Source organism: Semicossyphus pulcher, unplaced genomic scaffold (genome assembly GCF_022749685.1).
Source record: "Semicossyphus pulcher isolate SPU_LCO1_2020_fin unplaced genomic scaffold, fSemPul1.0.p SCAF_8, whole genome shotgun sequence".
NCBI lineage: Eukaryota > Metazoa > Chordata > Actinopteri > Labriformes > Labridae > Semicossyphus > Semicossyphus pulcher.
The window spans coordinates 24641489-24658101 of record NW_027211759.1 but is presented as its reverse complement, the minus strand read 5'-3'; the positions used below and the strand labels follow the sequence as shown (position 1 = coordinate 24658101).

Below are 16613 nucleotides of genomic sequence, written 5' to 3'. Positions count from 1 at the left end.
TCAGGTTAATGCAAATAGGCATGTGCATATATGTTTTCCAATAAGATTATGCAGATCTTTCCATTCAAATTTGGGCATTTAACTCTTAATATCTGATTTCTTGTGGATTTTTGTTTTGTCTTGTCATGTTCGAGTAAATATGATTATCTTATAGTAGCTCAAGAGGAAAGGTCAGCATGTACCATGTTCTGGGGACCCATAAAATTCACAGTAAATTTCATATCAATGTGACCGTTAGTTGGTGAAATGTCTTACTTTGGATCAATGGCCAATGGAGAACCAGTGAGAAGGTAAAAGCAGAGGTGTCAGTAGTGTGGATGCTTGGGTTCAACACAACTCTCTGATGTAATCCTGCAGGACGGCTCTGAATACTAATCAGATTGCTGAATCTACAGCAGAGGGAGCGACTGAGCAGCCAAAACACAAACAGGAAGAAACTTTTCTGCAGAGAGTCTCGCTGTCAGTGTCAGAACTAGAGAACAGCAGGTCAGTGGCCTTGTTGTCCACGGTGATGTGGTCCCACCCTGCAGGAATACATTCGGCACAACATCCTGGTGTGTCAACCTCTCTTCTGTTCCTTACAAGGCTCTGGAGGAAACTGTTCCTGTGTGGCAAACATACAGGAGATGATTCCGAGGAGGGTGGCCTTGTTAGTGTGACTAACAATGGCAACCACCTTGACAGACACAGTGAGGCTTAACCTTAAACAATACCGGCCTGGATATCCTTGTCTGTTTCCACATACCTTTGAAAAACAAAATTATTTCTCATCTTGTTTACAAAGAAGAGGATAAGGGACTGTATAAAAATGATCAGAGAGGATCAGAAAAGAGCTTTTATTTATATCTATCTCATTTTATTTCAACCTTTACATGAGTTGTATTAAACCTGGTGTTTCCCTTTATGTTTAAAGCAGCTATAATTGATTAATTATTATTTTACTGTACGATAACAATGGGTTAAATAACTAGTGTTAAATGGGTCGTGCACAAAACAAACTTAGAGATTCTGCTCTCAGACTGTTTCAGTTTCAGAAATTAGTTCAAAAGTTAGCTACTTTTGTAAAACGTAAATAAACAGGCATCAAATTCTGAGTGAGTGCAGTACTTATGAAAAACAAGAACATTTATCTTTTTGAACATTGAATTTCTGTATTGTTTTTATTTAAATATGCAGCTCCAGAAAAAATTAAGAGACCACTCCAAATTTTTCTTAAATCAGCATCTCCCTCTACATGTCACGGCCAGCCCAGTCCAGTTCTGAACCCCATTGAAAACCTCCTGAATGTGATCAAGAGGACGATGGATGGTCACAAGCCATCCAACAAAGCTTGAATTTTTGTGCAGTGGCCTAATGTCAACCAACAGCAATGTGAAAGTCTTCCAAGATGCATGAACGCTGTAATTAAAAATCAGAGTTATTCCACCAAATATTGATTTCTGAACTCTTCCTGAGTTTAAACATTAGTATTCTGTTGCTTAAAAATGAACATGAACTTGTTTTCTTTGTATTATTCGAGGTCTTGACCAGTCTTTTTCCGCAAATAAAAGACCTAAATGAGAACATTTGATTTGAAAGTAGGGATATGTGTTGTGTTCAGTAAACAAAAGTCAATTTAACAGAAACACAAACCAGAGAAAATCATTTTTTTTGTAGTGGTTGCTGTATGTCAAGACATTAGCACATTTAGGCTGTCTATTTCATTTACATTTTACATAGCATCCCACCTTTTTATGGGCCTCTGCCCAGCACAAAACAGGAGACAAAGTTTGCAGTTAGCTGGTGAACATAGTGAATCATTTTAACAGCCTTAACATATTCTTGTTAGGTATTGATAGACCAAAACAGAGTTAAAGGTAGGGTAAACACTTTGTCTGTTTGCCAGAAACTACAACTTAAAATAGATGCTAATGTTGCTCCATATCTGCTCGATGTGTGAGCTAGCAAGTTTGACAAAGCAACTCAAAGATGATAATACAGTATAGCCCAAGAAACTACAAGTCCAACATCAAGTACCATTGGAAACAAAAGCCAAATATTGTCTGTGTCTTAGCAAACAACTTGCACTCAGCTGATGGCCAACTAGCATGTACAGTACGTTCTGAGCCTGCATGAGAGGAAACAACTCTCCAGGCCAGCAGATGGCAGTAGTCTGTATTCTTTCTTTCTTTTCAAAGGGAAACCAGAGGACCTATGACTAAATATATACAAACTCTTCTTATGATAAAACGGAAAACAAACAGTGGGGGGATCTTGGGTTTTTTTAAACTTGATGTTTCTTAAAATAACTTTAGCACAGTCCCTAACATTCCTCTAAACTACAACCCATACACAAGGGCTCTCAAGGCCAGTGCACCCACGCACAAATTGTACGATTGCATGGTGAAGTGCAGGATTCAGAGATGATGATCCAATCATCCCTCTCGGATTGCATGTTTGTTCTGGCTCCAGTCTGCAGGACATTTGGCACAATCCTTGCTAATGTTTTGAAGAGGTCCGGGAAGTTCGGAGGCGTAAACAGGGCGGCGGGGTCAGCCGACTTGACTGACTGCAAATAAACAAACTTCCTCAGTGGTAGTAGCTGGCGCTGGTCAAACAGCTGCAGAGGATCAGTCGAGGGTCAGAAACACATTCTGTTTTTGTTTCAGCGGAAAAGTCTAACACATATTGTTCAGCAACAACAATAGAGACACAAAGTTTAAACACCTGCTGTTTAGAAGGTTAGTGACTAATGAAGAATAATCATCCTTCCTCTGACTGAAGAATCATCATGGACTCCATTAGTTCTTGGCTCCTTTGTGTTTCTTTTACAGCGGGTTGCAGGCTAAGGACTTATGCATTATACATTGTTTCTTCCTGTATATGTGAGTTTAATTGGTTTCCCTTTACGAGTCAAGGACTCTCAGACTCCCAGGAGGTTTTTGTGGAACACCAAGTCCACTTAACCTCTGCTCTCATTAACCCTTCGACTTCTGTCACCATCTGCATTTTTTTCTCACCATCTCTCACTCTCTCTTGTGCTTCTTTTAATCATTTTTGGGATAAGAACTTGGACATGAATTACTTTTAATTTTATGTGTTTGAGTTCTTTTAATGTTGGGTCAGCAACCACTCGTCGTAGGTGAGGGTTTTTGTTACCCTTGGACAAAGCCAGACTAGTTGTTTTCAGTCTCTTTTATTAGCTAAACTAGGCTAACTGGCAGCATTTTGATTTGCTGAACAGACATGTTAGTGCTATCAGTCTTCTCATGTAACTCTTAATATTCAACAGTTATTTCTGACCAAGTAATCTGATTGGACAAGAGGCATTCCATGAGTGGTGATATAGAGAACAACATCACTGGGACTTTTCACTCTGTGTATCACTCCGCCTCAGCCCAGTGTTCTGAATACTGTTAATTAACATTACAGCAGACCGTGTATGTTTACATTGATCAAGCTGGTACCTCTGAATCACACAGCAGACTCTTATTTCACTGGTTGCTTTCATAATTAAACCAAACAGAGAAATATACGTCATACAAAGTAGCTGATCTGTGGTAACCTGTAGACACAGAGTGCAGGAGAATGTTTGGGTTGCTTGGCAACAACAGTCCAGTATCAGTTCAGTTTCAGTGATTATCTGCAGCCTTGGGCCTGCGACCGAATCACAGCTGTGATGATATTCAGTACAACATCACTCCCTCTCATGTGATATTGCTTAATTAACAGCACTTCCCAAAATGTTGCCTTATGTCTTTAAAAAATCTTCGTTGAGCAAGAAAGTTTGTTTTTAATGTTGGAAAAGGAAGTTTAAGAAAACATGGACTGCATCACATGGACCTCATGAGGGGGTGGTGTCATAGAGATGGATCTGTTGATATGTCAGCTCAGCAGCTATTAAGATTTCATCCATGACCCTTTATTCTTGCCTGGTAGAGACTGTTGCTGAAAGCTTAGCAATAAGAAAGCTGGACTGAATATTATTCTCTAATTCCATTTACTCAACAGGCCCTTGAATGCAGCATGTTTCCTGATACCCTCCCTATCCCTGCCCCTTTCTCCCCTCACCCTCCCCACTCTCCAGCATTATTCTCTTCCCTCTCCACCCCCCTCACCCAGCTCCCTCCCTTTCCTGCCGGCCTCTCAGCAGAGGATGTGTCTGGGAGAGAGAGTGTGTGTGAGGGTGAAAGAGGAAAGCCGTCAGTAGAATGGATATGTGCCCTCTCTCCTCCACCCTTTCTTCTCCTTCTTCTCCTCTGTCTCATCTCTGTCTTTATTCACCGCTCCCTGGCAGCGTTGCACCCTGGGTACCCTCAGTGCCAGCCCTCTGGGACAAGGACACTCTGCGGTCGAAAACTGAACTTCAATGTCAGCGGGGGATCAGAAGAGCGTTGGTGACAAACCAGAAGGTAACGGGACACACATACTGAACATACATGCACAGACACACACTGTTTGCCTGTTGACAACATTGCTGAAAGGCCAACACCCACATTTTGTAAAGCTTCTCAATAGGAATGGCTGCAGAGTTGCTTCTCTATCAGATAAATGAATGGGCTCTTTAAAGTGAATCATTCAAGTGTTAGGGTGAGACTAATGTATTGATCTGGGCCGCACTGGCCTTTGATTACGTATTGAACATCTGCCAGTCTGTGTCAACCCCCCTCAGTGTGAAGAAGGTTCCTCCCTCATCACAGAAGCTGTTCGTTATCCTGTGTTCTTTCCGGAAAAAATAACATCAAACTTTTGTGCTAACTCTACAGGTTCATCAGTGTGTTTGAATTTAAACTTTAGATGCTACAAATGCAATTAGAGATCGTAATAAAGTCCATTTGGTATTTGCCAACTTGTCATGGAATTGTTGATGTTCAATCTATAATTCAAGGATTTTGCATAGAAAAAATATGAGTTGTAACATCTACAATTTCAGGACAACTGGGCATCTGCTGATGGACGTTCATGCGATTTGATGTGAAAAGCTCCACAACAACTCCTAAATAAACCTTGTGGTGAGATTTTCTCACCTGGAGATTCCCACAAAGCGAGATTCTTGTTGTGTTGGTGGCTGACCAGAGTTGTTTATTTATCACACTAAAGAAGCTGAGAGAGCTTGGGTTATATAAAAAAATCCTACTAACAGAGAACCAGCTTTAAAGCTCCTGAGAGGAACTTTCAGTTTGTGTTGATTTTGGCTCCCCCTGTGGACAAAGATGTACCTCCTATGTGTTTGCTGATTTAGCCCCGTACATGCTTTTTTAACAAAAAATCTCATCCTGCTTTCTTTAACAGTCATATGTATCACTCACTTTAAATTTTTGCCCTGGAAAATGTAAACAAATGCAGCGTGCAGTAAATCGCTTCAACACCTACCTAAGCCTGTGGTTCCAGGCATGAAAAATAACTATATATAAATAATCAATGGTGTCGCTGATGGTCTGGTTTGCTTTTGTAGGTCATATAGAGACATCAGAATTAATTTCAGTCTGTTTCATAACCAGCAAAGAACTCCTCCACAGGAGCTTCAAAGACCAAAACTGTTTTGTACCAGGCTGTAAACACATTTAATTATAATGTAAAGTTGAAGATTTTAACATGAAAATAATGGGGATTCACTTGCTTCTGAAAAAAGGCACAGTGGCCACTGAAGGTACTGCAGGTATCAGCACTTCTGCATAATCTTCATCTCTCAGTCCTGGAGGTGGCTGCTTGGTTATAAACTGACATAAACATGTTAAATTGGTGGGATGCCCCCTTACAGAAATATCTGCATTGAAGAAAGAAGTCTAGCGTTTTTAGCCTCTGTAATTCTCTACCATGCATGCATCTTCATGACCAGAGGGCCTGCTGGATTCCATACTGCCATAACAGCAGCATCACAGTGCTATAAACAGTGACAAGCTGCTATATTGTCCTCCATGGAGTTGTGTTTATCACTGAGCTCTTGCAGCTCCAGCTTATATAACCCTCATCACTTTCCTGAATGTGAGCTCTATGGCTTATTGTTTTCAGAGTTGCTGATAATGACATTTCATTGCTTCAGGTTTAGGCTTGGTAGGAGATAGCAGAGTGTCCCATGACCCCCTCTAAGGGAGAGATAAAGCCCTGTTTGTGTAACTGAGACATCCAAACATCTTCACAAACACACAGAGCTGTGAATGTCTATACTTACCAGGACCTCTCACTGACCTGAAAGCTGAACTTTTAGTGACACATGTGCAATCTATGATTGAATTTTCTCATCTCAAGCGTTCCACCCTAAAGTAACAGAGTGACTGCACAAATCTGGTGACCTAACGCAGCACATTGCACTCGGCTAAGTCACTAACCAACACATTATTCACTTAAGCCCAATTAAGATGATAAACTCAAATGATGCATTGTCATGTGATGGCTGCCTGAATAGCTGACTAACAGAAGAGGAAGATAAGCTCCTAATCTGACTGACAGCAGAGCCTCAGTTCTCCCTGCTATAAAAATAACCTTTCCATTAGGTTGCAGAGAAATGTTTGACTCAGACTGCTCAGCATATCCTATTCCCTAAACATCAATACTGCTGCTGCTTAGTGTGCTCAATATGCTCTCTTTTTATGGGGGATATGGTTGGTAGCGAAACACTGAAAGGGAAAATATATGAGAGGTGGGAGGTAAGGTGCCCCTGAGAGCCCAACACACAGCAATCAGTCAAAATAAAAGAAAATTAAGCTTGTCATCCATTCGAGAGAGCACGCACAGCTTTAAAAACATGCTGATAATACAGACAACACACCCAAAGACAACAACGCAACCAAACAATGTGATGCTGTTGTTTTCAGATTTGCTTGTGTTCTCAATGTTGTGTTGTGGTATTTGTTTTGTTGTCTATATTTGGTTGTGTTGCTGATATCTGGTTGTGTTGTCTATGTTTGGTTGTGTTGCTGATATTTGGTTGTGTTGTCTTTATTTGGTTGTGTTGTCTTTGTTTGGTTGTGTTGCTGATATTTGGTTGTGTCGTCTTTGTTTGGTTGTGTTGCTGATATTTGGTTGTGTTGTCTTTATTTGGTGATGTTGCCAATATTTGGATGCATTGCCTGTATTTGGTTCTGTTGCGGTTTTTGGTGTTTTTTGCATTTCATTGTGTTGTCATTATTTAGTTGCATTGTTGATATTTGGTTTTGTTGCCTGTATCTGGTTGTGTAGAGGTAGTTGGTTGTGTTGTGGTTATTTTTGTTGTGTTGTTTGTATTAAGTTGTATAATCTGTATCTGGATTTGTTGTCTGTATTAGGTTGTGTTGTGGAATGGGCCTGTGTTGTTTTGATTTGTGGCCTGTTTTGTTAATGTGGCAATGTGTTATCAAAGTGTTGTTTCCTTAAATTGCAGTGTGTTAGGCTCTCGGGGCCGGTGTAGGAGACAATATTTTGAGCTGTAACAAAATCATGTCTTCAGTTTGTAAATGAGAAACTGATTAATACAGAAAAATAATGCAATCGGTTATTCCTCCTGACAGAAAACTTTCCATCTGGGAATCAACATTATCAAAACGTGCTGGATTTTATTTCTCCAACATTTCTTGGAAACAAAAATAATGACACTGGTGAGTGAGTTGAACCTCATTTACCAAATAATCAGTTGTACGTGTCAGTTTGCTCTTCCTTTGTAAAATAACTCATCCTCTCAGGGCCAAGTCATCCACTTCTGCCCAAACACGCAACAGAATGTCCTGGATCCTGAAGTATCTTGTCTCATGATCGATCAGGTTAACAGTTGACTCCCAACTTATAGTCACATTCAGTTAATATATGTCAATATATGTACCGTGTGGAATATTACATCTGCTCCGATCATAGCATTTTTTATGTTAGTGTGCTGGACTTTTTTTAACCATTAAAATCCACCATAAAGCTCAGCAAGGAACCAAGAGTGGTTTAACTCTTAGCTACTTAACGCAGAAGAGAACTTGGCATCCATTATTCATTATTCTCTATATGTTTGTTGTGTTAGACATGATCAGACTGTTTAATTCACACATGTCTGAGTTTCTCATGTTTAGAGTCTGCCTGATAAACCAGATACAACGTGAAGCTTCTGCAATACTTCTACAAAATGTGTCTTCTTTGTGCTTTGCAACTGAGCAGGAACTACCTCACCATGTGTCGGGCCTCAAAAGAAAGGAGTGCTAGATTTAGCTAACAGGCTAACCTGAGTATTAAGGAAGGAACTGTCTTCAAAATGTTACAAAGAAAAGAAATTACAGTGACTTTATAAATATGTTTTTTTAATGAGCATGGTATGAAAAAGAAGATAGTCCTTGGTATCGAAATAAAAGTGAATGTAAAAGGCTAGCTAGGCTAACAAGCTATTTGTTTTGTAGGGGAGGAGAATTCAGATAAGTCAGCTCCTGTTGAAAACATGGAGAAAGATGAACCCTGAAGGGACAAAGTGTTCACTCTAGGCAAAACATCATGTTTGAGAACTCCTCTGTTTTACAATTGCATGTATTTTCTAACAAAACATTTCCTTCTAGTTTTTGTAAAAAATGACCTCTCAGAATTGCTTTAGGAAGTTATTTCCCTTGTGCTGTGTCTATTTTTCAGACAGGGTGTCGGTGGCTGAGATATGGCCGGAAGTGGCGAGGGCCGAGTGTTTGGCTCGCGGCGCAGCCCTGAAGTGGGCGTCAGGTGTTTTCTGTCGACCTGAGCATCTGGAGCGCCTGAGCCAGTACAGGAAGAGAGAGAGTCAGAGGACCACCTCCATACACACCAGACTCAAGGTGACATCACAGGCACACATCCAAACACACACACCGACATACTTACACAGAGTATTGAAAGGTGTCTAAATGGTTGTAGCTTTACACTTGAGAAGAAATTATTGCCATTTGTCAACAATGGGAACTTAAAGTAACCAGTGTGCTGCTTCCCTTCCAGTCCATGGTCCAGTCGTACCTGGAGGGGGTAGGTTGGGGTCTGGAGCAGCTCCGGGAGGCCAGGACAGAGCTGAGGGAGGTGTCACACGCTTTGAAGAAAGCAGGACTGGAGTCCGATGGAAACACAGAGGGGGTGAAGTCTCTGGAGAGGATGAGAGAGGTGTCAGTCAATCACAGTCAGCTCCTCTCTGCCGTCAGCAACCTGCCACGACTTTACTCCGGTGAGGTGATGCTTTGTGACCACATGGGCCTAAAAGGCATTCTCTTTGAAGAAACTCTCAATAAAAATGCAAACAACTAGAAATGCAAAATTGATTTAAAATAACTCTATTTTTTGATGCCTGCCCCTTTCACTCTTCCCTGCTCTTTGCAGTGCGGAGCATGGTGTTGGAGACGGAGCGTCTGGTGGAGTCCCGGCGGCTCCTGGAGGCCCACGCCCGGCTGATGGATCTGGAGCGCTGGCAGGACGACATCCTCTGGCAGCTTCACGGAGCTGCTGGGAAAGCAGGAAGTACACTCAGCACTGAAGACCAGGAGCTGGTGGACAAGTATTTCTCTGGTGTTGGGCAGCTGGTGGATGCTCTGGGTAAGGAGGCCTTTTAGCCCAGGAGGTTGCAGCTCCGGTGAATTATGTAAGAGTGGGCCTGAAATTAATGATCAGTGAATCCGTGCCAGCCCAATAAAACTTTAAAAGTAGCCTTAGACTTCCTTAGACCAAATTGTGACTCGGGGACTCATTAATATGAATCATCAATGCCTGACTGTAATATCTCTGTGTGGGTGAACGTCTCCATTCTCATCATGCAGGTAAGGAGCTGTGGGCGGTGGTGAGCAGTGCTCTGGCTCTGGCCAGACAAAACCCCACACCTTTTGTATCAGCAGTGAGGATAGTGGAGCGGGAGGAGGCCCTGGACCAAGCTCTGCTGGAGGAACGAGGAGGGACCAGAGGCAACACAAGGCCCCTGCCCCCGGGAAGACCTCGCTGCTGGAAGGCAAGCTTCTTCCAGGTTGGAAACAGCTAATTCAAACATAACAATGTACCTTTCAGCAAGTTTCTCCTTTAAAAAGGCTAATTTTATCCTAAAGCCTGTCCTCCCTGCCTCTCAGGTACTAGAGGAGGCGGTCTCTGCACGCTTTCGCAGTGTTTCCTACCTGCACACGAGAGGTCCAGGTCTGGCCGGCCACCTTTCTGCTCTCCAGCATGGTATCATGGCAGATCTGGCCACCGTCCGCCACCTGCTGGAGCACTGTGTCCCATCACACTACCAGCTGACAGGAGCCTATCTGAGGGCCAGCCACCGTTGTTTACATGCTCACCTGGCACAGGTGAGTGATGTGAGAGAAATCCTGCTGATGTTTAGCTTTAGTACAAATCAACACCATGTAGAATACAGATCTCTCTAAAACGTTACAGGGACGATTCTAAGGGCTGTACTACGTTGTATTATGTTTTTTAAAGCAGACTGTCACACTCTGTTGAGTACCTCACTATACACATGTAAGTGATACTTGTTGCCTAGGTTAGCAGCTGGGATCTTGAGAGTGGTGAAATCTTTGCTGTGCTCAACTGGGTGCTTCACATCTACAACAGGTGAGCTCTGTCACCCCTTTGTCTATGTGCCTTGTTGTGTGTTTTGTAATGTGCGGCTGCATTTACCTTTAGGATAAAGTAGGCTTTGATCAGTTACACAGCTATAGCTATCTAATTTCAGGTTTCAAAATTGTTCAGAGCAACACTAAGCAATTGGTTTGCGTAAAAGCAAGTCATCTAAGTCTCAATCTGTGGTTCATAACTTAGGTGCTGGGACCCCCAATAATAGTAATATAAAGCGAATATTAAAGTAAAGTTAAGGTTCAGTTAAATCAAGAAGACAAAAGATGCAAAACACAGATGACATAAGGCAGAAGGATGATGAATGATGAGGATAGTAAAAGAAATAAGCATAACATTTTCAAACATGTATGTTTAAATAAACCCTAATGAAATAAATGTCTTAAAAAAGATGCATTACATAAAATCAAGTGTATAAAAAATGTGATTTGAAATACATCACTGATTTCGCAAGCCTGATCTCCTCTCGTAGGTCGTTCCTGAAGACAAACACAGTCACTAGTGATGTAGAAAAGCTGGCTCATATAATGTCAACATATCATCTATGTAGCTTGGGGAAGACCCAGACGTGCTTTAAAAGTAATCATCAAAATATAAAAAATTTAGCAAGGGGCCATTGGAAAGAAGCCAGGATCGAGATGATTTGATGTTGTCTGTTTAAAGCAGTAGGAAATTAACTGCTGCATTCTGAACTAATTACAGGCAAAATAGCGATTTTGGTTTTATTCATTTATTTATTTAAGCCTCGACGATCATTGAGGTTTCCCTCTTTTGCAATAATGTCAAGATACAGAAAACAACACAATTAAAACAAACAAAAACACAGTAATTAATAAAAACATTCGCAGGCTGAGGTGAAGTGGTTTGAGATCAACGCCTTCATTTGTCCAAGAGAAATTAGAGTGTGTGTTTGGAGCACAAAAGCTAAAGGCAGATTTTCCAATTTCAGAGTAAACACGTTTTGTCTTTCGTTTCACCTCAAGTTGTTGCAAAATGAAAAGGACAGGAAGAAGTGTTGTTATACTTCTCCCACATCTTTAAAGTTTAACCCTCTCAGGCAAAAGCTTTTACAATGAAGCGGCCTTAAAAAAGGATTCATCCAGATTCCCATCAGCTTCTCCAGCCCCAGTAAAAAAGTTCAAGTATCTTTAATAAAAATATCAGATAAATTATCAGACTCTGACCGTGTTGATTTTGCAGTCCAGACATGATGGGTCATCCAGAGCTGGTGAGTGAGATGGAGAGAGAAGAACTCGGACCTCTTATCTCCATCGAGGGACTGGAGCAGCTGCAGAACAAATATGTGCAGAGTGTTCGGGTGAGTCAACCACTAAAGATACCAAATTGTGACTTGCATCCTAGTGCACAGAGAACCATAAAACAGAGACCCTAGGTAGTTTAATTATTGGACAAATTATTCAGGTTGGAAACTGAATAAAAAATATTTACAAAACAATTTCAACTCATTTTCTGTAAAAGTTGGTAGTATTGAAGCTGTCTCTGAGTCGGAACGAAAGAAAGACATGTGGAGGAACATGATATGTGTTGTTGTTACACTGAGGATAGTGAATGTGTGTGCATGTTGTTGCTGTTACAGAAGAGTGTATCAGAGTGGATGCACAAAGCTCTACAGGTGGAGCTACAGGACTGGCAGAGAGACCAGGAGCCCGATACGGACCATGAAGGTTTCTACCAGACCAGCCTGCCCACCATCATCACACAGGTACACTGTATTCCAATACAAACCAAATACTACCACCTGCGCACACACAAGAGGTCTGCAGACAGAAAGATCTAAATGTGTGTTTGTGGGACTGTGTTAGATGCTGGAGGAGAATTCCCGGGTAGCTTTGATGATCGGAGAATCCTTACGAGATCAGACGATACAGATGGGACTGTATGAGATGGAGAACCTCATAAACAGGTGTGCAACCTGCAGCCATTTCATTTGTGTTTTATCCAATATGCTTTGGTTGGGTCTTCACTTTCACCCTTTTATTCATTCTTTCCATCACAGGTTTCGAGATGCTCTGGTGGAATTTGGGAAGGAGCACCGCAGGGATCCAAGCAACAGCAGAAATAAGTTCTACCTCCACTATCTGCTGGCCTCCATCAGCAACTGCATCATCCTCAAGTGAGATACTTATAATAGAAAGACGGTGTGTGTAGCCACTGACAAAGCTTAAAATACAAATTAAAGCTAAATGACATTAAATAAAAAAAACAAAAAGAGGCCTGAGTAAAAGTTACAGTGTCCGTTGTGTTTGCTTCAGACAGTCCACTGAGAGCCTGCGACAGCAGCAGTCGTCCCGCTCGGTGGGGCAGTTCTCCAGGACTCCTCCGAACCCTCTGGCAGCTCTGGATCGGGCGGTGAGACGGGCGTGTCGCCTGGTGATGGATCAGCTCCTGCTGGACCTTCAGCCTCTCCTCCCGGGCCTGCTGACCCGACCCTGGCTGGTCCAGGGAGACCCCGTCCCCAAACTGTGCCACGTCCTGGAGCGACACCTGGAGCTGTACAGCCGCGTTCGACCGCCTTGCAGAGAGGTTACAGCTCTGCTCTGTTTCTGTCCCCGCTGTGCCGATGCTAGTTTAATTCCCCAAAAATCTCGATGAGATAGAATTTATGGGATGGGTTCTTTCCTGGTACACCATCATGGTTCTTAATTTGTGACTTAAAATTGCCCATAGCTGTGAATAAGCATGAGTGGTTGTCTGTCTCTATGTTTCTCTATATTTATTTCTTCTCTAAATAAAACCCCGTGTGTGCAGCGTCTGCAGGAGGAGGCCCAGTGGCTGGCTGTGGTGGAGTACGTCAGGGCTCTGATGCAGAAGAGGCTGGTGTGTCGCAGCGCAGACGAGAGGAGGCAGCTCGCCCAGCAGATGGTTCAGGACGAGCAGCAGTTAAGGGAGATCTTCCACGGCCTGGTGGGGAGGAACATCATATTTACTTCAGTCATTCATTTCATAGCCTCAAAATGTGCTGTTCAAACTCATGTGTCAAACATTGCTTACATGAAATCGTACTGATATCTGTATCTGCGTTCCTTTCAGTCTAACTCATGTCTGTATCTGTCTGTAGGAGGGTGAAGGGTCAGTACCCGAAGTGAATCCTTTGGCTTTACTTCCAGTCCTGGCTGATTTCATCCGACTGAAAGACCCCGGCATGCTCAGTTTGGAAGTTTCCGGACTTGCAGCCAAATACCCTGACATCAGGTAATCTGACATCACCTGCTTTTTAGCTTCCCCTGCTAATAGTCTTGTAGTTCTAAGATTACAATATTATATCCATTAATGTCAAACTAGATCCTTATAACAAAAGTATATAATACAAACAGTGTCGTTCAGTAAAAGTTGAATTAAAGATGTTAAAAAACGATCTCTACCTTTCTGAAGTGCTAAACATGAAGATTTTGGTTCTAATATAATCAGCCTGGATTTTGAGGACCAGGCCAGAGACTGTGCCTTCATGTTTGTCTGTTCCCTCAGTGAAGAGCACGTGTCTGTGCTGCTGGACATCCGTGGTGACGTCTCCAGGGACATCAGAGGGGCTGTACTGGACTTGTTGGAGCAGAGCGCCCCCCCTCTGCCTGCAGGATACCGGCCCATCTTCACTGACATCCTGGTGCCTCCCTCCACCATGGCCTTCTGTCTGCTCACCGCCAAGTGTGCATGAAACTGCGGCCAATAAACTGTCACATTTAAATGAGGGTGTATCATGTTCTGGGAAAGATCATCAAGCCAGGAGCCTGAAGCCCATCATTGCTCTACAATATGAAGGACCAAACAGAAACATGCTGTTTTATCTGTTCCTGCTGAGTCTGAATATGTGTTGATGGAGTCTGTGTTTGTTGTGCAACAATCCTGCTTCACGCTCTAAATGTTACACATTCTTCATACTGGGAGCTGCACAGTGCCACTATCACTGTATTCCTATCTTAAGATTATTTGTCCATTTGGCTTTATTAGACAGGACAGCTGACGATAGACAGAAGAACATGTGGAAGAGACAGTGGGGATAACAAGCAGCAAAGGACCTGGAATTGAACCAGGGTTCTCTGCAGGGGCGATACAGCCTCTGTATATGAGGCATGCGCTCTACCAACTGAACTACCCATCTTTTCTATCCATCTTTTTTTGTCTCCCACTAAAGCAGGTTTGGAGTTCAGGGCCTTGCTTAAGGGCTTTAAAAATGAGAAGCCACAGTGGCACATAGTTTTAAAATTAGTTTCAACTGAAGTTTGTCCTGGACCAGCAAGTCACAGCTCAAATCCCTGGTTAGTTGTAGAGAAAAGGAAATTAAATGTGTAACTCTCTCTCTCTGCTTGAGCCGTCAGCTCAAAACAGGCTGTAATGGCTGCAACATAATTGTTTGGGGCTATAATGCCCAATTGAACTACACCCACTAAAAGTGCTTGTTTTTTGCCTCTGACAGGCTCAGGGTGTTATTCTAATTATCTAACAACATTACTGCAGGGAAAGTGTGATAGCATGCTGCTGCTGTGTAGCAACATTTCTGAAAGAATCCATCGAGAGAGCCCTTTTTGTGGCTTTCTAAAATCCAGTAACAGCCTTTACATTGCTCTCTTCAAACTACTAGACTCCACTGAGGTAATGTACCTTGCAGAACATGGAGGTAGCTGGTCTACTTCTGGATTGATCTGTTACTTTTCTGTATTAATTAAATTATTATTATTAATATTGTGTTGGATCCAAACTAACCATTTAAAACAGCAAAGTAATACAACAATACAAACAAAAGAAAACAGCAAGAAAACCTGCTGTTTCTGGTTTAAAAAAGCATGAAAGTCTTGAACAAAAAGGTCTGTCTCTGTAGATTCTTTCTGTAATGCTGTTACAAACTCTAAATAATAATCTGAGCCTGTGCGTGACGTAAACAATGCCTTTTTTGACGGATGTACTGATCAGGCGCATTTGCCTGCAGGGATTGCAATGTACTGTAAATTCCCAAACTGTTGTATCTGTTAGACATTTAGACCCCAAAATAGGTTAAAATAAGGCCTCATTATATTTATATATTCCCATCTTTTCAGTGATGGGAAAAGTCAAACATTTTTAATTTCCTTTACCCCCAAAGCACATAGAATTGTGACTTGCTGGTCCAGGTCTAATTTTAATAACTGTTTGAAAACAGAAATCAAATCGCCCAGTAATATGGTGTCCCTAAACCGCACACAGGGCACCCCATGTGGGCTGACTGGGCCAGTGCATGATGTTATAAAATTGATGTTGCAGCCAATGTGTCAATTTGCTGTTCACTGATTACAGATTAAGTTGACCGAACTTTCTACTGAACAAATGTTTTGAACACATTTCGAAATAATTATATTTTTACTGTATTTTCGAGGCAGCAGACATTTTGGAGGCCGATTTCTGAAAACCTCCTCACACAAAATTAAAGCAATTCACACGGCTCATACTACTAATGGAAATGTGAACAGACACTTTAAGTGAAATCCATCACATAACACAATACACATGTACCTAACCCTTCTGAATCCTCAGCATTGATTGAAAAACATCACATGACAGCAGAGAAGAGCACGTTTCTCTTACAGCCTGTGAGATATTCAAGGTCTACTTATTCATCGAATTTCTGAATGTATTCAACTGCAGTGCCTCTGATATTTCCTGCTGAACAAACTTTTTAATTCTAAATTTAAAAAAAAAAAAGAGAGTTAATTTTATGCTAATATTATGAGTCAATAGTTTAAAATGAAGTCAAAATAAAAACCTAATTTCTAGTAGATTCAATTAATAATTAAGTTAATGAAGCATCTGAATGTTTTACTCCAGGATATAAATGATGAAAGTAGATATAAAGTATAAGTTACAACATTCAGTCTACAACCTTTCGATCACTCATCACATTACAGGTTGGACATAACACTAGGATTTTTGTAGCGAGGATTCCTGGACTTTCTGAATGGACCGTCTACCTGAAGAACTGAAGGCTGCTAATTCCTAAAATCACCTGTAAAATCATTGTTTTTTAACCTGTCTTTATATTTCTAATCTTGCTTTGTTGTTGATATTGAGTATTTTTAGTTGTATTTTTTGTATATTTATTGTATTTATGTTTTTTTGTACTATTCCCT

General features: G+C 41.6%; 1 protein-coding gene across 1 annotated transcript; it reads left to right on the top strand.

Moving 5' to 3' along the window:
• The first annotated feature begins 4300 nt into the window (after window positions 1-4300).
• Window positions 4301-14462, top strand: exoc3l1 (exocyst complex component 3-like 1). Its single transcript, XM_069686997.1, has 15 exons — window positions 4301-4391; window positions 8554-8729; window positions 8887-9106; window positions 9259-9471; window positions 9693-9892; window positions 9993-10211; window positions 10406-10476; window positions 11698-11815; window positions 12095-12220; window positions 12321-12421; window positions 12515-12631; window positions 12771-13041; window positions 13267-13422; window positions 13577-13710; window positions 13984-14462. The coding sequence occupies exons 1-15, from the start codon at window positions 4349-4351 to the stop codon at window positions 14168-14170; spliced, it is 2352 nt and encodes a 783-aa protein (XP_069543098.1). The 5' UTR covers window positions 4301-4348; the 3' UTR covers window positions 14171-14462.
• The last annotated feature ends 2151 nt before the right edge of the window (window positions 14463-16613 follow it).

Bases quoted from the DNA above. Each gene is read 5' to 3' on its own strand.
- exoc3l1 (XM_069686997.1), top strand. From the start codon at position 4,349: ATGTCAGCGGGGGATCAGAAGAGCGTTGGTGACAAACCAGAAG. The intron at 4,392-8,553 runs GTAACGGGACAC...TCTATTTTTCAG, and splicing joins CGTTGGTGACAAACCAGAAG to ACAGGGTGTCGGTGGCTGAG. The intron at 13,711-13,983 runs GTAATCTGACAT...CTGTTCCCTCAG, and splicing joins GCCAAATACCCTGACATCAG to TGAAGAGCACGTGTCTGTGC.